General features: G+C 54.1%; 1 protein-coding gene across 10 annotated transcripts in view; it reads right to left on the minus strand.

Annotated features, from left to right (window-relative positions):
- The window catches only part of RGS3 (regulator of G protein signaling 3), a 114,757-nt gene that overhangs the window by 21,044 nt on the left and 74,628 nt on the right, over positions 1-19,085 (minus strand). The window contains exon 1 of one of the 10 annotated variants that reach the window (XM_059657918.1): positions 12,267-12,476. The exons of 6 other annotated variants lie outside the window; for them this stretch is intronic. Coding sequence is in view for 1 of the 4 variants with exons in the window: in XM_059657915.1 (XP_059513898.1) it covers positions 1,644-1,661 (18 nt within the window). In the remaining 3 variants the exon portion in view is untranslated. Of the gene's footprint in view, positions 1-1,643; positions 1,791-11,844; positions 11,986-12,075; positions 12,154-12,266; positions 12,477-19,085 lie in introns of those variants that run through there. 3 more of the 10 variants (XM_059657919.1, XM_059657916.1, XM_059657915.1) reach the window with 3 other exon arrangements.

Here is a 19,085-nt window from a genome sequence, read left to right on the forward strand (position 1 = left end):
CCATTCCTCCTCTTGGTCTCTGTATCAATGATGCCAACACCAGTTGCCCAAACCAGGGATCTGGGTATCATTCTCCCTTTTCCTTCACGACTGCCCCTTTGGCCAATCACCAAATCCTCCCTGACTGTCCCTCATAAAATCTTAAGAATTATTCCACTGGGGGAGGTTATGCATGTGTAGGAACACTCTGTACTTTCCACTCAATTCTTAAAATTTCTCTAAAAAATATAGATTATTAATTTTTTTTAAAAAAGAATAATCTTTCCACCCTCTCCATCTCCACTACCACCACCGCCCTCCAGACCACTGTGTTCTTCCATCAGGATTGATGTCAACCTCCCAGCAGCAGTCCAGACCCCGCTGGTCATTCTCTGAGTCATGCCCAGGAGACGTCTAAGTGCAAATCTGACCCTATCACTTCTCTGCTTGACACCAATGCCCTCCAGATAAAATCCAGATTCTGTAGCCCTGGGAGCCTCTGTTCCCCCTCTAGCCTCACTACTCCAATCTTAAGTGTCTGATGAATGAATGAATGAATGAATGAATGAATGAGAAATCCAATGAACTTCATGGGTCCACCTAGACTCTTCCTACTCAGAATGTAACCATGAACCAGCAATAGCAGCACCAGGAGCTCATGTGAAACAGAATCTTAGGCCTCGGTCCACATCTCCTGGAATTTTACTGAGATCCCGGCTGATTAATTTGCATATTGAAATTTGAAAAGCACTGATCCAGACTATTGGTTCTCAACAGAAGAACATTGTAGAATCACCTGTGGCACATTTAAAAATATCTCTGTCTGGGCCCACTTCCAGGCCTACTGGATTCCCTACAAGTAGGGCCTGGGTACCTCCACTTTTTTCTGACTCCCCAGGTAATTCTGGGAACAGCCTCAGTTAACAGATGAGGTGGGTAAGGCCCAGAGAAGGATGGTGACATGCCCAAGGAATCAGGACAGAATCCAGACCAGAATCCAGTTTGGGACCCATTCCAACACACACCGCTCCCTCTGTGACGGGAAGCAGTGGAAAGAGGCATGACCTCAGAGCACCTGTGCCAGGATGGGGAGCTGGCAAGCCGGCTGGAGTCAGCTACCCATACACGTTCCCTAGAAACAGAGGCCCAACTGCAGGAGGAGCGAGCGGAAGGAGGAGTTGAATCGCAGATGGAAAATTCTCTGTTCCTAAAGGATTCCACAGTAACTTACAGGTCTCTCAGGATCTCAGGGGGCAGTGAGCATACCCATTCTACAGAAAGCAATACTGAGGCTACAAGGAGAAGTAGCTCATTCAGTTCAGAAACTCTCAAGACAAAGCCTTGAGGCATGAGAAGAGAGGAGCCTCCTCTAAGCAACCTTCCCTGCTCTTGGCACCGCCACCAGGCTAAGCAGAAGACACCCCCCCAGGCCTGGCCTTGGAGCCTGCTGGGATGCCTCCCCACCCTCCTGGATGCCCAGCCTCTCACTGGGCAGGAGGAGGTGTTTCCAAGGTCTGAGTTCCCAGTACTAAGCCCTGTCACCACCTTGCCACGCTCCTTCTCATCTGGGGACTCAGATACCTCTGTTTCCATTGCATGGGGGAGGCTGGACTCGCCGTCTCCCCCGCTCCTCACTCCCCCAGCCCCAGAGACCCCTTCCATACCTGTCGCTCTCTTCTCATCTGAAAGGCATGCGTGGAGAGCAGGCATTTCCCAGCCTCTTCCTCTCCCTGTGGTGACTGATGACTCCCTCTATCCGGAGAGCGCTAGGTCCTTTGGGCCTCGCCTGCCCCACCCGCCCCTGGACCCCTCTGCTCAGGAGCCTGTCTACCTGTGGGCTCGGCCACCACTCCCCTTCCCACCTGGCCCCCGCTTTCTCTGCCTGAGAGAAATTTCCCCTAATATCTCTATCTCCTCAAGCCCATTTCCTGCCCTTCCCTTGGAGCCCAGCTAAACGCTGCCCTGGGATGGCCTGGCTAGAGGGCTCTCTACTCTCCTGCTAATGCCTGGCCTGCCCTCCTCTCATGGCCTGAGGAGGCCCCGCTTTGGCTCATCAGGACTGAGCATCTGGCTTACTCACCCTCACCTCCACCCCCATTGCCAGAGTTACTCAGCAAATACCCACGGAGCCCCAGCCACCAGCAAGGGCCTGTGCAGGACAAGGAGCCAAAGAGCAGCCAGACTCATTCCCTTCCCTGAAGGCATTAGTCCTAAGAGGGAGAGACCCAGGTGAGGGGCCCAGGCAATCTCCCACCCACCCACTACCACCCCAGGGGACTATGAAAGCGGAAAGGGCCAGGGGAGGAGGCGGCACGGAACATTCGAGGAAGTGCAGGTGGGTCCACGGAGCAGAAAAGCATGGATATGTTACGGAATTTGGGCTTTACCCAGAAAGCAGTGTAAACTTGGTGCTATGGAGATAGGGAAGGTGGAGCTAGAGATGGTGGAAGCAGAAAACGGTGAAAAAGTAGGGGAAGAGGGAGAGAGAGACCATTAATCGAGCATCTACTAGACACCAGGCACTGTGACAGTTGCTTTACATACACGCTCACTTCCAGCAACCTTATGAGGTCATCATTGGCCCCATTTTGCAAATAAGGAAACGGTGACTCAGAGAGGTTAAGTAACTTGAGCAATATCAAAAAGCAAGTAGAGGGATCGGAGCTGAAACCATGGTCTGCCTGCCTCTAAAGGCCCCATGATTCCGCTCCTGCTTTCTTCACTGCCTTTCCTCCCTCCCTCCCTTCCTTCAAAACACTTTACCAGGCACCCACCTGGGCCAGGCACTGTGCTAGGCACAGGGAGCAATACCAGCTACAGGGTCCCTGCTCTGAGCCCAAATAGGTGGAGACGGAAAGGCAGATGTCCAACTCACCCGGTGCGGGGAGGGGTGGTACGGAACTGCATACACCTGGCAACCCTCCCAAACTCTCTCCCTCCCGGGGACCTCTTCACAGGCAGAGCCGGCGGCAGGTGGTTTCTCTGCGATGCCTACACTAGGTGTCAAACAAAAAAGCTCTGCCCAGCGAGGAGGACCCCGGGGAAGGGCACCAATGGCCCTGTGGCCATGAGACCAGGATTTGGAGTCAGGCAGGCCTGGGATTGAGTCCCACTTCCTAACTGTGTGGCTGAGTCATGTGCCGCCTCCCCGACAGGGCTGCCAGGGGATGGGAGGCAGGGCCTGGCCCACAGCATGCTCAGCCCACCATGCCCTTCCTCTCCACTGCCTGACTCTCCCTCACGGCCAGCACCAGGGACCAACCCCAAATCTACGGCTTAACTCCAAGCAACAGCTCAGAGACCAGGGAGCACTTTCAGAGCCCGGGTGGTGGAGAGAAGCCTATTGCCGGTGAAGCGGTGGGGTCTGGAGACAGACAAAATCCAGATTCAAATCCTGCCTCTGCCACCTCCCAGCTCAGTGGCCTTGGCCAGGCTGCTTAAACTCTTCAAGGCTCCATTTCCTTACCTGTAAAATGGTGACACAAGGAGCGAGTCCCTACAGCACAGCATTTTTGGGAGACCATCACACAGAGGAGCCTGGCACATAATAGATGCTCAATAAACATTCACAGTTCCTATAATCATAATGATTACTCTCAGCAGCAGCAGCTCCACCCCCCCCCCCACCCGCACCCCTCCATGCCACTCCAGGAGAGGGCCTTTCACACATTCTGACCCTCGAGACAGCCGGTGGATGGGGGTTCTATTATCTGTACATTTCGGGAGGGGAAACTGAGGCCCCATACCAAAGGCCCTGGAGGGACTCAGCTTCCCCTAGGCTGGGTCAGTCTGGCTCACCACATGGCCTAGGCCAAGTTGCTCCCCTGTCTGGGCTGCGCTCTCCAGGAGGGGGTCCGTCCAATGCCGAATTTCAGGCAGCCTGGAGGGGTCAGATCTCAGGACCCAAGGTGTGGCCAGGTCTCCCCGTGGGTGCATCAAGGGCAGGGGAAGCAGAAAGCACCCTGTGTCCAGAGATTCCCCACACCTTGTGGGCTGCCCCAGTTCCTAAAATATCTCCTCCTTCAGGGCATGGAGTGCTGAGGGCACTGGAGGGGGGTGGGGAAGAGGCTCTTCCTCTTGACGACATTGGGGTGGACATCTGGACATCAGCTGCCACCCTGTGGCCAAAGGTCACCCTCCAAGGCCCCAGGCAGGCTGCAGCCTCCACCACTGCCCCCCTGAAGCAGACACCTTCTGTCTCTGCTGAGGGGTGATGCTGAGGCTGGATTTGGCTGGGTTTACAGTCTGCTCCTAACTCATTCTCCCGCCATCCTCCTGTCATGGGACTTTCTCCCAGGTCCCTCACATGAACCTGACTGCACTCCTCTCCTGCTTAAAGCCCCTCCATCCCTCTGGGATGGTACAGTCCTAGCGCCTTACCCTGCCTGTTCTGCCCCTACCGACGGACCCCTCTACCATACATACCATTTCCCCTCTCTTCCCTCCAGCCAGTCTGAACTACAGTTGCCCTTAAACAACACAGTTTAGAACTGTGCAGGTCCACTTACACGTGACTTTTTTTCAATAAAATACTGTACATGTATTTTCTCTTCCTGATGATTTTCTTAACATTTTCTTTTGTTCCCGCTTACCTTACAATAAGAATACATATGTAATCTATTTAAATAGGAAATATGTGTTATTGACTGTTTATGTTATCAGTAAGGTTTGTGGTCAACAGTAAGCTATTAGTAGTTGAGTTTTGGGGAGCCAAAAGTTATACATGGATTTTCGACTGTGCAAAGGGTCGGTGCCTCCAAACTCCCATGTTGGTCAGAGCTCAACTACATGTGTGTTCCCCCAAACATTCTCTACTCTCAGGCACCTCTATACCTGTGCTCACTGTACTTCCTACCTAGGATGCCCTGACTTCCCTATCTACCTGGCAAACTCCTTATCTACCTTTAAAACTCAGCTCGCCCACACATGGATTGCCAGTTGATATCTAACAAAGGTGATATGCCCTATCGTGAGAAAAGATGGTCTTTTAAATAAACTGGACAGCCACTCAGAGAAAAGGAGTCTTGCCCTCTATGCCCACGCCGTGCCTAAGAATCTATTTCAACTGGATTTTAGATCTAAATATAAAGCCACAAAGCAATTAAACTTCCACAAATGGAATAAGAGACTATACCCATCACCTCATAGTGGGCCAAGAAACAGGATGATTCAGAAAATGTTCTCCATAAAGAGAAAGATTGACAGGTCAGACAGCATTCAGAGGGTGAGAATACAAGCCAGAGAGTGGGAGGAGATGTTTGCAATGTGTATATCCGGCAGTAAACACTATCCAGAATATGTTCAAGCTCCCACAAATCAATCAGAATAAAGGCAGATAACTCGATAGAAAACTGGGAGGAAGACTTGAACAGACACTTCACAAAGAGTTCATCCCAATGGCCCATCAACCTATGAAAAGGTGTTGGACCTCATTAGTCATCGAGGAAATGCAAACAAAACCCACAATGAGCTATCGGCACACCCAACACCAATAATGTCGGTGCAGTGCTCATACACTGCTCCAGGAGGGTGTAGTGGTGTCACACTTTGGAAAATTACATGATTGTAGCTACCAAAGCTAATTATACACCATTTTATGACTCACAGTTGCAAACCGTAAGTCCTTACCCAACAGAGAAGTATACACAGTGCACCAACAGACATGTGCAAGAGCATTCATAGCAGCACTATTCATTAGAACCCCCAACTGGCAACAGCCCAAATATCCATCAACAGGAGAATGGGTAAATTATGGTATTTCCACACAAAAGAACGCCACACTGCAATGAGGATGAATAAAATGAAACTTCATGTAATAGCATGGACAAATCTCACCATCAAATGATGACTGAAAGAAGTCAGTAGAAAAGAATACATTCTCAATGACTCCATGCGTACAAAGTTCAAAGACAGGCCCCACTAATCAGTGAAGGGAGTCGGAAAAAGGGTTACCTTCGAGGTGGAGGTGACTGAAATGGGGCGCAAGGGGTTCCCAGGGGACTAGAATTTCTATTTCTTGACCTGGAGTGCCGGGGTCCAGCCCCAGCGGGTCCAGGGGTTCCCAAAGGCGTAGACGGAGTCGGTGAAGAAGGAATGGTCTCGATCTCCAGAGAGGTTCTGCTTCGGATCTCCAGCCAGGTTCTGTGGCCAGGTCCTGGTCAGGTTCTCTTGCCAATCTCCGCAGTCAGGTTCAGTCCAGGATCCCTGCCATGCTCTCTCGCCAGGCTCCGCCTCCAGGCTCCGAGGCCAGTCCCTGTCCAGGATCCTCCGGCATGCTCTCGCCAGCGAAGTTCTTCTGTCTCTAGAGAACGTTCTGTGTAGGTTCTGTGCCTAGGCTCTGTCTCTTTTGGTCCTGTCTTCCAAGCCCTGTGTCCTTAGTTCTGTGTTCTGAGTTCTGTGTCATGAGTTCTGAGTTCTGTCTCTTGCTGTCTTGTTCTGAGTTCTGAGTGTTTCTGTCTTGTTACAACTGTATTTATACCAGTTGATTCAATCCTATCAATCTCTATTACAAAGGTTAGGGCGTTTCTTATCTCCATTCCAGGGAGAAAAGATTATGTAGTTTAAGCATGATTGTTTGTAGTTAAAGGGATTAATTACCCGCCTGGCACTTAGTTGAGGGGTTTTATTCCCTCCCTAACTTCAGGGGAAAATCCCTACCTGGGGATTCAACCTTTCTCGGAGAGGTGACCTTGGTTAAAACACAGCACCAAGAAGGTGAGAAAACATATTAAGAACCGTATGCCATATATGCCAGGTCCCTTGAAACAGCAAGGATGGACCGGCTCCCGGCACTGGAGGGTGTGTTCACTTTGTGAAAATTCATTGGCTCTATAATTCTCATCTTTCTGTAAATTACACTCCAATTTAAAAGTTTATTTAAAAAAAACATACCAACAAAAGCCTTTATCCCAGTGTCTCCCCTGCCCCCTGAGCTGGGCTCCCCCTTTCCTTTGTACCCGTCTCTGACAGCACATTCCAACTGACAGCACATTCCAGAGCTGCCATGCCACCTGCCATGACTGAATGCCCACTCTGTGCCAGACCCTGCGCCAAGAGCCTCGCTTCGCCTGACTGTTCTGCCCCTACCAACGGACCCCTCTACCATACATACCACTTCTCCTCTCTTCCCTCCAGTCAGTCTGAACTACAGTTGCCCTTAAACAACACAGTTTAGAACTGTGAGGTAAGACACTAGCAAAGCATTCAGGTACCCACCTCATCTCATTTAACCGGATGAGGCTGGGCCCTGGCCTGAGGAAAAGGAGGCATGGAGAGGTCCAGGGTCTTGCCCAAGGGCACGCAGCTGTAAAGTGGAAGGGCACGCCCTCAAGTCCAGGGCCCAGGCACCTACACACACATCATACGGCCTCCCGTGGGACAGGAAGGTACATGTGGCACGATATACATGCTGGGCGGGAATCACATCTACACCTCAGAGGGGTGGACAGACCAGGAGAGAGACCTGCTCCTTTGATGGACAAGCGTCTCTGTAACCAGATTCAGCCTCACCTCCTGCAGAACGCTTCATGGAGGCTCTCAGGCTGGGTTAAAAGCTTTCCCAGGAGTCCCACAGCCCCCTCTCCAAGCCTCCCCATCCCAACTCTGCTGTTACCATCCATCACATGCCTATCCTGGCACTACATTAAAGATTGGGCCTTGCCTGGCCAATGTGGCCCAGTGGTTGAGCATCAATGTATGAACCAGGAGGTCACGGTTTGATTCCCAGTCAGGGCACATGCCTGGGTTTCAGACTTGATCCCCTGTAGGGAGCATGCAGAAGGCAGCTGATCAATGATTCTCATCATTGATGTTTCTATCTCTCTCTCCCTCTCCCTTCCTCTCTGAAATCAATAAAAACATGTCTTTAAAAAAAAAAAGATTGGGCCTTTATGTCTATACCTCCAGTACCTGGCAATGCATGGCACACAGTAGACATTAAACACGTGTGCGAGAAAGGAAGGGAGGGGAGGAGGGAAGCAGGCAGAGAGGACAAGTACAGGGCAGCTCTTTGGATCAGCGGTCGCCAACCTTTCGGACCTCATGGACCACCAGTGGTCTGCGGACCACCGGTTGGCGACCGCTGCTTTGGAGCAACAGGGAGCTTCACTAATGGAGGTCAGAGTGAAGGTCTCCACGTCCTGGATGGACATCAGTTCCAACCCTTGACTTGAGGCACGCCACGCCACCCATCATCCTGAGGCCATCCCCAGGCTGTCTCCAGCCTCTGCTCAAGATTTCAGCCAGCCATTTGGCTCCCAGAGGCTCTGCCCAGCCCTTCTCTGCCTCTCCCAGATCCCCACCCCCCCACACTGCCACCCTGTCCCAAGGGTCTGAGCTCTGCCCTTAGCCCCAGGCTAACCCATCAAAAGGTGAGAAGGATACCACAGAGGGTCTTGGCTACATGAGAGAAAGTGTGCCTGGTTCCAGATTACTTATTGTGTCTCCCGCCTTTCTAAGTTGGGGGAGCTGCTGACAGTTCTCTGGCAGCAGCCTGAGCCACAGTGCCAGGTGCAAGCAGGAGGGAGAGGGGGGAAAGCCATGGGCCATCTGGAGTGATGACCTAGGCCCACTGCCAGAGGAAGAGGGTATCCTGGGACCCTTTCCCCTCTCCTCTGTGCCTGGAAGCTTTGAGCTCACAAGTGGCTCACGGCCCTAGCACCCTTCTCCCCAATTCTTCCTCAGCCTCACCCCATGCCGATGCCTGGGTGCAGCGGGTTGTGCAGGGGAAGATGGCGGCTCCCTGGGGCTGAGCCCGGTTGGCCTGTGGTGAGCGGCTCCAGCCTCTGTGGGCTGAGAGGGCTGAGCCATAAGCAGCCTTGTTTATCCCTGGGAGGAATGATGGCTTTCCCCGAGCAATGGCATCTTGGAAACGGCCTGGCTCCACAAACAACAACAAACCTCCCGGCCTCAGCCTGGGCTCCAGCTTGCAGGAGAAGGCTTCTGACCAGGAGCACCTGACAGCAGGTTTGGGGCTGCTGCCTTGCTGAGCCAGACCCTGGCCTTGACCAAGGACTCTGGGAACCCAGGAAGAGGAGAGGGTCTGCAGAGAATCAAAGAATCAGATGGCTGGAAGGAGCCTGGCAGTCCCTGGTTGCTCCAAAGGGGAAACTGAGCCAGAGAGGAAGTGCATGTTTGCCTGAGACCCTCCAGCAAGCAGGGACTAGAATGTGCCTTAGCCTCCAGCCCTGGCCAACCCAGGGCTTTCTCTACTGCACACACTGTTCTTCCAGAGGAGAGCCGGGCCCCAGCCAGCAAGCCCGAAGGTCCTAGGAAAAAAAGTGCCGATGCCGAGTCCAAAGAAAAGGAGCACCGAGACGAAAGCCAGGCACTCTGAGCGATCCAGTTGGTGTGACAGAGAAAGACACCTGGGCTGGGGGGCTGGAGACCTGGGTCTTGTCCCAACTGTGCTGCTGAGTCACATATAACCTCGGGCAAGTCCTTCCTCTCCTGCCTCGTTCCCCTGTGTGTCCAGAAGGCGAATGGACTCAGCCATCTCTAAGGCTTGGAGACCAAATTGGGAAAAAGCTCTCAGGAGTCCCAGGAACCCAGCTTGGAATGAGCACTCCTGCTACACCTGTGCTTCTTCTCAGGAAACGAGGCAGACCCCGGGTTGAAGAGCCACCCAGATCTACCCCCCCAGGTTGGCACCATCGCAAGGGGCCCCAAGCTGAGCTCCAAGCCACTGGAGTCTGTGCAAAGGTCCATAAGCATTGCATTCAAACAAGCCAGGGCTGCCCCTTCTGCCCGCCTGCCCAGGCCACGGTGTGGACGCCATCCTCGTCCAGTATGACTTCTGAGTGGGCTCTCCCTGTGGCCTCAGCCAGGCTGAAGCCAAGATTCTCCCTGCCTCACCTCCTGTCAAATGCCCCCTCAGCTCCTTGACCCTCTGGAAGCAACCCCGACATGCAGAAACTAGGGCCCCTCCAAAGGGACTCCTGGCCAGGCCCTCAAGTTGGTGGTGCCAAGCTAGGATACGGGCATCAGTGCTTGTCCTCAAGGAAAACCTACCCTAGCTCTTCCCTCCCATGCCCTGGGCCCCAGGCTAGGCCCTCGGGTCCAAGGTCTGAATAGGGCCCAGTTCCCACACAGATAGAACAAGAAGCAACCACCATAAGTGCCACCACCGATGGACAGACAGATCCCAAGTGGAATATTTGCTCTAGTGGTGGAAGTGTGGGTAGGATTAAGACCTGGAGAGAAGAGAAGAGACAGGCTTTCCAGGCAGCAGGAACAGCATGTGCAAAGGTGAGAAAGCTGGGCGTGGGTTGACTTCATTGATATCAAGTACCTATAGTCAGAAGCCTCAGCAAAGATGTCTCGTTCCAAGCTCTGGAGACATTCCAACAGGGGGTCACTTGCCTCAGCCGCCTCTATCTTCACCATCGCTGCTGCCTCAGATGCCCGGCTGGGCCTGGAGCAAGCCCTGCTGTAGAACTTGGCTCCGTGAAGGGCCCGCCCTGGGCTAAGCCAGACCAGCTAGAGCTGGGGAAGCGGCAGGTGCCCCTTGGCTGGGCAAGGAGGACTCCAGAGGCTCTGGTGGAAACTCTCACTATGGTCGCAGTGCTCTGGCTGGGATCCTGCGGGCATTGGGTGGGGCAGGCACTGCGGCACCTTCCTTCTAGGACAGTGGTTCTCAACCTTCCTAATGCCGGGACCCTTTAATACAGTTCCTCATGTTGTGGTGCCACCCAATTTCATTGTGACAAATTGAACATAATTAAAGCATAGTGACTAATCACAAAAACAATATGTAATTACATATGTGTTTTCCGATGGTCTTAGGTGACCCCTGTGAAAGGGTCGTTCGACCCCCAAAGGGGTCGCGACCCACAGGTTGAGAACCGCTGTTCTAGGAGCTCTATCCACTCCAGCCATCTCAAGAGGGGGAGCAGCCCCCAGCCACAAGCCTTTGGGCAGCAGAATGTGGAAAGTTGTTGGTGAGTGGCCCCGGGGCCCTGCACTGAGAGTGCCATATCCACAGCTGAATTGCACAGCGCGGGCTGGGGTGATGGCACCCACGCAGCCTGTCCTCACTGTTCCAGGACGCAGAAGTCCTCCATCTTGGTCCCGGCCACAGACCACTGTGTGAACTTGGACGTGGCCCTGACCCTCTCTGGGCCCAGGCTCTTCTTCAGCCCTGAGGTCCCCCGGCACCAGGGCCCTTCCTGAAACCCGCAGGACAAGAGTGGAGATGTGGGGCTTCCAAGATGAGAAAGGAACTGGCCTCTGCCCACTCACAGTGGCTCGCTCTGTGGGATGAGTGGGTCCCTCACCGTTACCCCCTTCCTTACGGGCCTCAGCCGGAGCCAAGGGAGCAGGTGCGGGACCTTTCCCAAGGGGCTCGGGACTCAGAGCATCCCTGCTGCGCTCCCAGTGCCATTCCAGCAGAAGTCTCAGGGATCACAGGCAACCCCGGGGGCCCACCCCTGAGACCACCTCCCCCCCTGACACGGAACTAGGCAAGAGCAGCCATCCCGGGGGCTGGCGTGCGGTCAGCATCCCAGACATACCACCAGCACCACTAGCTGAGCACTCCCTCCCCAGGCAGCGTCCCGACTGCTGGTCACCAAGCATTCCTTTCTCCCAGGAAGAAGAGCCGACTGACCAGCCCAGAAGTGGAGAGCAGCACACGGTGGAAGCATGCCCCGACCCTGCAGGGTCCCACCCCTGACACACACACACACACACACACACACACACACACACACACACACAGCTATCTCAGATCAGAACACACACGGTCTGGTTGCAACATGCCCATCAATGGCTGCCCTGGGGAAGAAACAATAGAAGCAGGGGCACAGGGTGGCTTGGACAAGATCCCCCCACCCACACCCACACATACCCTGTCACCGAGGCACCTACCCAGCACACTCCGGCAGGGACCCAGGCGACTCAGGGCTGCCGCTGCTGCCAGCCCGTCCGCCCGCCCACCCGCCCGCCCAGGTCTCTGCCCGGTGTCCGCCCGGCTCCTCCCGTAGGCGGGCGGGCAGCCGTGTCAGTGGCAGCTCCTGGCGGCCAGCCGCCGGGCCGTGTCAAGCAGCTGCCTTCGCAGACAGAGCTTCTTTGTGTCAGCAGAGCTATTTATGGACTTACCCAAGTTCCCCAGGGGAGCGATACCTGCTGGGAAAAGCAGAACCAAATGACCAGGTTCCACCTCCCACATCTAGGTAGCCTTTTCAAAACCCTTGCATCACTCGGCCCTCCCCCCTCCTTCTCCTCCTCCTCCCCCTTCTCGTCCTCCTCCTCTTCCTCCTCCTCCTCCAGAGCTCTTCCCAAACACACACCCTGTCCAGTCAGCTGCCACCACTCTGCAGAGCGCCTGGGTTTCTTTCTTCCATCAGATAGAAAACTCTGTGATTTTCCCAAGCCACTTTCATCCGAGGAATCCGGGATGTCTGAAAGAGTCTTCTGCCAGCCCGTCCTTCAGGCTGCGAGGGGCCCCGCTAGCTCCTGGGCTACCCTACCCGCTCGTACTTGCGGGCCCTCGCTCCCCTGGTATCTGTCCCCCCGGCCCAGGCTGGCCCCGGAAGGGAGACGCATCCATCCCTTACCGTGGCACCCACTGGCACTAGGATCCCGAACTGGCGGCACCCCACACACATCCTGAGGGCTCCCCCTGCGGGGGCAGTGCAGAGCCACCAGCCACCACTCAGGCAGGAGGGAGCCAATCACTGAGGCTTCCCTGTCACGCCCCCACCCCCACGCTGCTCTCATCCCAGTGGGTGGCTGCAATTCAACCCAGGGTCCTGCAGCCAACACAGGCTGACTCCGAGAATGCCACGCCCGCCCCGCCCCCGGTGGGAAAGCAGCGGCTGCCTCGTCCCCTCCCAGCAGCACCAGCCAGTGCAGCGGGACACATGTTTTTATTTAGCACTTTGTTGTACCAAACGCTGGGGAATCGGAGATGGACAGAGGGGGTGGGGCTTCCTCCCCTCAATCTGATGCTACATTACAACAGCCCAAGAGTGAGGGCCACAGTGAAGGGGTCATCCCTAACAGAGAGACCAGGGGGCAGAGGAGAGAGCACAGGTCTGGGAAGCAAGGGTCCCCGATTCTAGTTCCAGCTGCAGCGCTGGTCGTCTGGGCATCACTGAGCAAGTCCCAGCCTGCCCTGCCCCTTGGTTTCCTCATCTGTAAATCGGGGCTGACCACACTGGACCCGCCCACCTAGGGGATTAACAGAGGATTCAGTGATCCCATGCCAGGCACATTCTGAGAGCATGGCCTTCATTAAATTATTCAATTAATCCCACCAGCACCTTGTCAGGCAGGCTCTAGTATTACCCTATGAGGAACCCAAGGTACAGAGTGGCAGAGAAAGCTGCCCACAGTCCCACAGCTAGTTGGGTGTGGAGCCAGGATTGAACACCGTCGGTCCGACTCCAGGGTGCCCACTCCCAGCCACGGTGCAGCCCCACCACCGCAGGCAGCGGCTTTGCCGGTACAGAGCCATTCGGGGCTGCCGCTATGGCTGCCGCCATCGGTCGTCTGATGTGCCTGAGGCCCAAGTTGGGGGTACCCATCCCATAGCCAGCTCCAACCTGAACATGCGTACTGCCAGGGTGGCAGGCACCCTAGGATGTCTGCACAGAAAAGATGGGGCAGGAGGAGTCCCATCCTCCTTTCCTGCCTCACCCCCCCCCCCTCGGCCACTCTGGACTGAAGTGCTGTCCCTTTGCCCTTACTCTCCTTATAGTAGTCCCAATGCCTCTGAGTGCCTATCTCTGTCTCTCTATTCCTGTCTCTCTCACACATACAAGTGTGGGCATGCATGCTGGCATGAGGAAATGGCCTTCATTAGGGGAGACCTAGAACAGCCCCCATCCCAACTACACACTCCAGCCGATGCTGTGTCTTGTCCCTGGGGGCAGAGCCGAGGCAGTCCTTGCAGGAAGCTTCCAGATCGGAAGGCTGTCGTCCTGCAGGCTCTTGGGAAGCGGAGCCCCTCCTTGTCCTGAGAAACTAGGAAGTGAGTCTCAGGAGACGGCCAATTCCGATAGGGCTGACTTAATCCCCAGCGGGGCTGACTGGCCCCAGGATGAAATCTGTGGTGGTTGGGATAAGATTTCTTAGGGTGCAGAGCCTGGATATAGGGTTCCTTGATATGAGAGGAGCCCTTGAGCCTCAGCTCAGTCTTTACCTTCTTTTAATTAACAAATAGTTCCAGAGCACCAACTATGTGCCGGGCTCTGTGCCGGGCCTGGGGACTGGGTCCTGCACTCACAAGGCTGACAGCCAGTGAGGGAGGCAGACATCAGCCACACAGTCAGACTAATGAGTCCATAAATAAACATCGTGCCACAGCGGGCAGAGCACTCTGCCAACCCCAGGCACTGGAGCCAGAACAGATCCAGAATGCATCCATCAATGCCCTGGACCACGGGATAATCAGGAAAGGGCATAACAGTCAGTGCCTTGAGGCCCAGGCATCTGCCAGGCCAGGCTAGGAGAGCATCTAGTCCAGTGGGTTTCAACCTTCTGGCCCTTTAAATACAGTTCCTCATGTTGTGACCCAACCATGAAATTATTTTCGTGGCTACTTCATAACTGTAATGTTGCTACTGTTATGAATCGTAATGTAAATATCTGATCTGCAGGATGGTCTTAGGCGACCCCTGTGAAAGGGTCGTTCGACCACCAAAGGGGTCGCGACCCACAGGTTGAGAACTGCTGATCTAGTCTCTAGAGGAGCTCAGGCAGCCATTGCCCTCTGCCTTCCCATGGCTCCAGACACACATCAGAGGGACCCGTGGGCCAGCCCAGTGCACACACAGCCTGGGCAAGGTGGGGGAGTCGCTGACAGCCAGGCTATCTAAGCTGGAGGGCCCTCTTTCACTCCAATTCTCCCGTTACAGCCAGTGAAGCTGAGGCCCAGAGAGGGAAAGCGACTTTTCCAAGGAAACAGAGCAACTCAGCGGCAGGGCTGGGCCCAAGGGTTGCGAACTTCCATGACCTACGTAAGTGATGGTGCTGCTCAGTGTAGAGAGGGATTGGGACGTAGGGAGCAGCAAGATCCAGGCGGCTCATTGGCCACAGCATTGGCGCCTGGGCCCCACATATTATATTTACCAAACACTGACTTGACACTTACTATGTGTGAACACTGTTCAGAGCACTTCCCGGTTAGTGACTCATTAAATCTTCATAACCCTAGTGGATGTGATATCTAATGAACCCATTTTACAGAATGGGTAAACTGAGCATAGAGAGATTCGGAAACCTGCTCAAGGTCACACACCAGTAAGTGCATAGCTATGGATCAAGCCTAATCCACTTCCCACTGTGCCCCGCACTACTGCCTAGAGCAGCCCCTGGGACAGATGGGCCCCCCAGCAACACTGAGAAGCTGGCTGGCTGGACAGCCCAGTCACGCAGGCAAACTTCACACTCCTCACAAGCTGGCAGCAGCTTCCAGGACTAGGACCAAGAAGGGTCAGTAGGGAGCCAGTGTGTGCACACCTCCCATTTTGGGGGGCAGTACCCCAGGCAGAGCCCAAGGCTCTAGAAAGGCCCTCGAGAGACGTGGCAGCAGCAGAATGCAACTCAGGTCCCCTGGACAGGCCACTCCACTGCAGCCCCGACCGTCTCGAGGTTTCCACCATCTTCCCCTGCTGCCTCCGCTGTGTTAAACCTGGTATGTCCACGCTTGGGTTCCCAAGATCCCACCTGCCCCTGCAGACTCTACCCGGTGGAGGCCAAGCCCCAGTAACGCCCGCCTCAGAGAAAGGAGGGCACCTGCTGAAGGCGTTAATGAGCTTCCCGTCCAAAGTCCAGGAGGATGCTGTCGCAGGGCAGGGAGCGGGTGATGCCGCTCTGCAGAAACTGGGCACAAGCCAGGGAGAGGTGCGGTCCCAGGATTCCAGAGCCTATGACAGACTAAACCAAGCCCCGCCTCCACCAGCAGCGGCTGGGCCTTTCATTATCCCGGGACAATGAAAGGAGCAGGCCCGTGCCTGGGTGTCTAGGGTAACGGAAGCTTGAGCTGGAACACTGTGGCCCCAGCTTCGACAGAGCCCTGCCCCTGCCCCAACATGCTACAGAGGAGGCTGGTGACCCTGGGCTGCCCTGTGAAACTGTGGCATTATCTGCGTATACCCTCTGAGCCCAAGCTTTGAATCCGCTAACCCACTCAGGAAATTTGGTTTTACTCATTGGGTCTCGCAAGCCCTGGTTGCTTTTGTTTTTGTTTTTGGTGGGTTTTTTTTGGGCGGGGGGGTGGGGGGGGCGGGCGTTCTACAGATTCCATGCAGAAAGGCCTTCCCCACCAAAGAGTCAGCCAAGAAACAGTTATTTGTTACTTCCATAACCACTGGCTCCCTACTATGTGCTAAAGCCTGTGTTCAGAACTACAGGCGCAGGCCGACAGGGAAGCAGCCCAATCCCTAGGGTCTGACGCGAAGGTTGCCATGGCTGACCTGGCACTGATGCTGCAAGCAGGCACTGTCCTGTCAAGTCTGGCCTCTATGACCCTAACACCAGGGTCTCACTCTGCTTGCTAAGGCCCTGCACCTGGCTCTTCCTGGTGGCACTGGCCTTGATCTTGGGGCACATGTTGCCAGTGGTGGGGTGGGTGGGACAGAGCAGGTATCCTCAGGTTCAAACTCACAAGGAGCCGGCAGAGCCCAGGGTAGGTCCCTTCCCCTTTCCTGGCCTCACAGTTAGGTCTCTAAAATGAGACCAAACAGGGGTGTCTGGTGGCCCCAGGCCCACTCCGCCCCTCCGATGGTCAGTCCAGGCCCCTCCAGGTTTTCTCACTGAGTAGTTTCAGTCTGGTATTTAGAAAGAGCGCAGGCTTTGAAATCCAACAAATCTGAGTGCAAGTTACCTGGGGCCAGTCACTTCAATGGCTCTGAGTCTCAGTTTGCTCATCTATACAATGGGGCTATTACTATCTGCCTCACTGGGCCCTGTGGGGACTAAATGGGGCGGTGTGTCTGGAGCGTGTGGCACACAATAAGTGCTCAATAAATAAGAGTATCGCTGTTGTGTTGTCATTGTTGTTGTTGTCTGTAAAAAGACAGAATTGACCCTTGAGAGGGTCAATGCAAAGAGCAGAGTTAGAAGTGCTATCTGTGGGAGGTCTAAGAGGTAAGGAACTGACATGGTGCCTGGCATCTACTAATAGCTGAGAAGCATGAACAGTTATTGAGCAACAGGCTACTATCTTCATCCCCATCTTACAGATGGGGAAACTGAGGTTCAGAAAGTTTATATAGCAAAAGTAATGGCAAACATGCAGTACAGTTCCAACACTTTTGTTCTTCACCTATATGTTCTGCCCCCAGTTCATGTTCCCAAAATGTCTCTCCCCTTGCCATCGGCCTCTTCCTCGCAACTACAGGCAGCAAGGACAATGCCCAACCTGCTCCCGGGAACTGTAGCTCCCAGCCACAGCAAGACGCCCATGTGCAGTGAAAGCCAGGAGACCAAATGTCCTCCCCAGAGAGCTGGCCTTGAGAGCTGTCCCTTCCGGATTCTGCCTCCAGCCTGGGTGCATGTTGCAGTCACCTCAGCAGCCTCAGCCTGACCTTGGGCGGCTGCAGTGGTACAGGATGGCCAAGAGCTGTGACCACCTCCCTTCCTGGCTCCAGTCCAGGCAGCCATATGTTGGCCTGAGCTTTCAGGCGCTTGGGAGCAATCCTCGACCCACTGTGCTTGTGCCAGCTCCAGGGACAGGCTGTGTCCTGACTACCCGAGTTCCTGGGAAGTGTTCAGCACAGAGCCACTGGCTCAGCTATGTAGAGGCCAGCCCTGTGACCTTGGCTGCTAGATGCGGTTCATCCACACACTCCTTCCGGGCCAGCCCGGCTTGAACCGTTGGGCCTTTGCCCAGGCCACCAAATCAGAGGCCATAAACCTGCCATCATTACTGCCATAACTAAGGGAGTGAGCCAACACATACGCAGGTAGAACCAAGAGATGGAAGGGGTGAGGCTAATTCTTGGGGATAGTGCTCAAGGTCCTGAACTCAGCTGTACCTGAAGGCTACCCTCCATAAACCCGTCAATTCCATTTCCTGGCTGAAGCTAATTGGAGGTGGGCTCTTGTCACTTGCAACTGGAAGATTTCTGACCAGCACTTAGCCCGGTGTCTGACATACAATAGGCACTCTGAAATGATCTGTTCGCCCAGCCCCTCAACATACATTCCACAAGGAGACGGTGACCAGGTTTGCTCTTAGGAAGAGTCACCTTGGCTGCTGTTTAGGGAGGTGACTAAAGGGACAGGAGAAGCAACAGGGAGATCCACTAGGAGACATGCATTAGTCCCAGGGACAGAGATGAAGCCTGAAAGAGGGTGGCTGAGCAGAAGGAGAGGGAGATCCTCAACTCTAAATTCACTAGGAAACCTTTGATGATCCCATCTCTCTTTGGTCTGGTTTCCTAAGTGGTCTCATTTCCATCATTCTAGCAGCCCTATGTTTTCTCCCTCTGTCAACGTTTTACTGAAGGGTACTGGGGTCAGGCAGTGACTGGTCGGGTCCGAGGGTTGGATTTGATAAGCAGGGGGTATAAGCAGCTAAGAACATGGGCTCTGGAGTCAGCTCCCTGGTTTGGATCATGGCCTACACCTCATGGTAGGAGACTCTGGACAATCTACTGGACCTCTCTGTTCCTTTGTTTTCTCATCTGTAAAATAATAGTGTTGGGCAAATTACATATTATAGCAGAAGGAAAAAGCACATTCGATAAATATTAGGTGCCATTATTACTATTACTATTATTTGTAGTAGAAAATCAAGAAAGAGGGAATTGAACACACAGAAGAGAAATAATTCAAAAAATTAAGAGAAAATTTCCCTGAGCTAAGGGAAGACTTGAGTATTCAGAATGAAAGAGCTGAAGTTAGTACCAGGAAAAATTACCAAAGAGAGCAAACAACTAGAAATAATCTAGTGACATTTCCAAATTCCAAAGAGATTGGAAAGAGAACTCTGCTCGTTTCCATAATGAAACCTGAGGTTCGGAAAGGTTATGTGGCAAAAGCAATGGCACGTGTTCCAACACTGGATGCTGGGATGACAAAGTGCCTGGATCCTCTCCTCAGGAAAAGGGCAAACACTTTCAGACTTACAAACACTGAGAAAGCATGCTACCCACAGA

The sequence above is a fragment of the Myotis daubentonii genome, chromosome 11 (assembly GCF_963259705.1).
Source record: "Myotis daubentonii chromosome 11, mMyoDau2.1, whole genome shotgun sequence".
NCBI classification, from domain to species: domain Eukaryota; kingdom Metazoa; phylum Chordata; class Mammalia; order Chiroptera; family Vespertilionidae; genus Myotis; species Myotis daubentonii.